This window comes from Penaeus japonicus, unplaced genomic scaffold, assembly GCF_977035675.1.
Source record: "Penaeus japonicus unplaced genomic scaffold, GWHDUDI00000001_assembly GWHDUDI00000011, whole genome shotgun sequence".
Classification (NCBI taxonomy): Eukaryota; Metazoa; Arthropoda; class Malacostraca; order Decapoda; family Penaeidae; genus Penaeus; species Penaeus japonicus.
In genome coordinates, this window is record NW_028234413.1 from 24,715,444 (window position 1) to 24,717,943 (window position 2,500).

Here is a 2,500-nt window from a genome sequence, read left to right on the forward strand (position 1 = left end):
TATGTATATGCTCATTGCACTTGCATTTGTATAGACACTGTTCTTGACTAGTAAAAAAAAGAAAGAAAGAAAAAAAAAAAAAAGATGTATTGAAATGATATTCCTAATTAGTACCATTTTATGATACATGTTATATCCTCCTTTGTAGTCGAATGTTTGTACCTGTAGTATGGCTTTTTCTGTTTTTTAATGCTTTTTCAGAGGCTTTGATATTTTTTTTTATTATTGAGGTTAATAGAGATTGTCATGTAAAAATATATATATTTTTTAGTTACAGTCCTGTTCTTTTTTATCAGCAAACTTGAAGAGTTGGAAACTGTTGCACTGGATGGGTGGATGGTTTGGGGAGCTGGGAACAGTGACCTGGCCAAGCTCTTGCCAAAGCTTCAAGATCTCGACATTTCCAATACTTTACTCTCCTCTTGGGAGAGCATTGCGCAAATCACACGTCAGCTACCAAGTCTCAGATTCCTCAATATTAGGTAAAGACTTCCATTTCACACCAATGTCTTGCTAATATGAAATTTAAGGTTAGATAGTAGATATAAAAATTCATTTCAATGAGAGCCATTTGTAGTTATGGTATAAGAATGCCATTTTGATATGGTTTCCTTCTATAATTGAAACTGTGAATGTAAAAGCCAGTAAACATTTTGTTTTAATGCCAACATAGTTAATGAAAATAGTGGTTTACCCATAGACATCTACAAGTTCTTGAGTCTGTTTGCATACATAATAATTTATATGTTTTCAGTGGCAACAAGCTGAAGCTGCCCAATAATCCAGATGAACTGCAGGAGAGTGTATGTCACATCACCCACCTTGTCCTCAACAACATGAAGGGCTACACTTGGTCAAACCTTATGACATGCTGCATCATGTTTCCCACACTCAGGAAGCTGCAGGCTAGTTTTGTTTAGCATGGTGAACAGGAGATTAAGTTACTAAACACTTGATAATGGTTATTGAACTGGAGAAAATAAATAAAGTTCTTGAATTCTACACAATTAAAAATAGCATTTGATGATTCTAAATGACAATTGGAATATAATATTGTCTTAAAGCTTTTGTCTTATTTAAGTAATTTACCCCCTATATTAAAACTTGTGCCTATCTTACAAAATGAAAACAAATTGAAAAAGGGTACAATCATGTTAATGCTATACATTTTTAAATTAAAATCTTATGAACTACAGTGTATGGAATGTGAACATAACTTTTGCCATTCTTTTTTGAAGTTTAAATTTTTCCTTCCACATCACAGGTTGCCTTTAATAAGCTATGCAAACTGGGACCAGTTCCCGTGGGCCTCTTTGATTCTCTAGAAGAAATCGACATAGGTGTGAACCCCATTTGCTCTTGGGAAGAAGTGTGTCACTTAGGAACAATTCCTAGGTAAATCATCATTTGTCTTCTATTTTAAATGTGATACATTTAACTCATTAATCATATGGATTGTGGATAGATCTCTTCTTTTTCCCAATGTTACAAAACTTCTGTATTATGATTCAAAGTGGATTGTATACCTGTAATTCATATACTCTGAAAATGCATTCCTGTTCAGCCACTTGACTAATGTTTAAATATACTTTTTTGTCTGTAGGCTGGAAAGCTTGAATGCCAATAACTGCCAGCTGAGGAATATAAGCTTCCCTTCAGTCTCAGTTAATGGGAAGACCAACCTCTTTCCCAATCTGAAGAATTTAATGATTGCAAATAACCCACTGGAAGCAGTAAGTAGGATGCACTTGCCTTTGCTAGGAATGTGACAACTAAGATGAACTATTTTGCTATTATGTATTGCCTTACCTGTGAAATATTTATATCTCAGATCTTGATTTGTATCTGAAGATGTCAAAAAAAGTATATATATATATATTTTTTTTTTTGGAAAGTTCTGCAATAATTCATGCAATTATATCTCCCCATTTTCTTCCAGTGGGAATCAGTAGGTGAGCTAAATAAGTTACAGACTCTGGAGGACTTGGTCATAAGTTATGATGAAAATATCACACTTTATTTCCAAGAGTTTGCTTTTGCTCGAATTTCAAACCTGAAGGTATGTAGAAAAACTTCTTTTTAAGGGTGTTAGATACTGAGGAACTTTGAAGTTTTCTATATTCAAAGAAAAAATGCTGGTGTTCTTTTATGTTAAGTCCATTTGCGAGAAAATAGAGTTTGTATCCATGATCCTTCCAGGTGTTGAACAGAACGAGGTTAACTCCAAAAGAAAAGAGGGATTGTGAACTATTCTACCTGAAGTCCTTCAGTGAGGACTACTACAACAGTGGTGGTGCAGAAGACCCAAGTGCCTCAAACCTATCACAGGAGTTCACCCACAAACATCCAACTTACCTGAAATTAGTGGAAGGTAGGCAAAGAAATTCACACATATACATACGCATATACATACGCATATACATACACATACGCATTCGCATATGCATGCACATACACATACACTTACACTTACACTTACACTTACACATATACACACACA

At 34.4% G+C, this 2,500-nt stretch overlaps 1 protein-coding gene across 1 annotated transcript in view; it reads left to right on the forward strand.

Moving 5' to 3' along the window:
• The window catches only part of Tbce (Tubulin-binding cofactor E), an 18,461-nt gene that overhangs the window by 7,337 nt on the left and 8,624 nt on the right, over window positions 1-2,500 (forward strand). Inside the window, exons 7-12 of the mRNA XM_086541752.1 lie at window positions 297-482; window positions 755-905; window positions 1,265-1,395; window positions 1,604-1,733; window positions 1,940-2,059; window positions 2,200-2,371. Coding sequence (XP_086397878.1) covers window positions 297-482; window positions 755-905; window positions 1,265-1,395; window positions 1,604-1,733; window positions 1,940-2,059; window positions 2,200-2,371 — 890 coding nt within the window. The remainder of the gene's footprint in view (window positions 1-296; window positions 483-754; window positions 906-1,264; window positions 1,396-1,603; window positions 1,734-1,939; window positions 2,060-2,199; window positions 2,372-2,500) is intronic.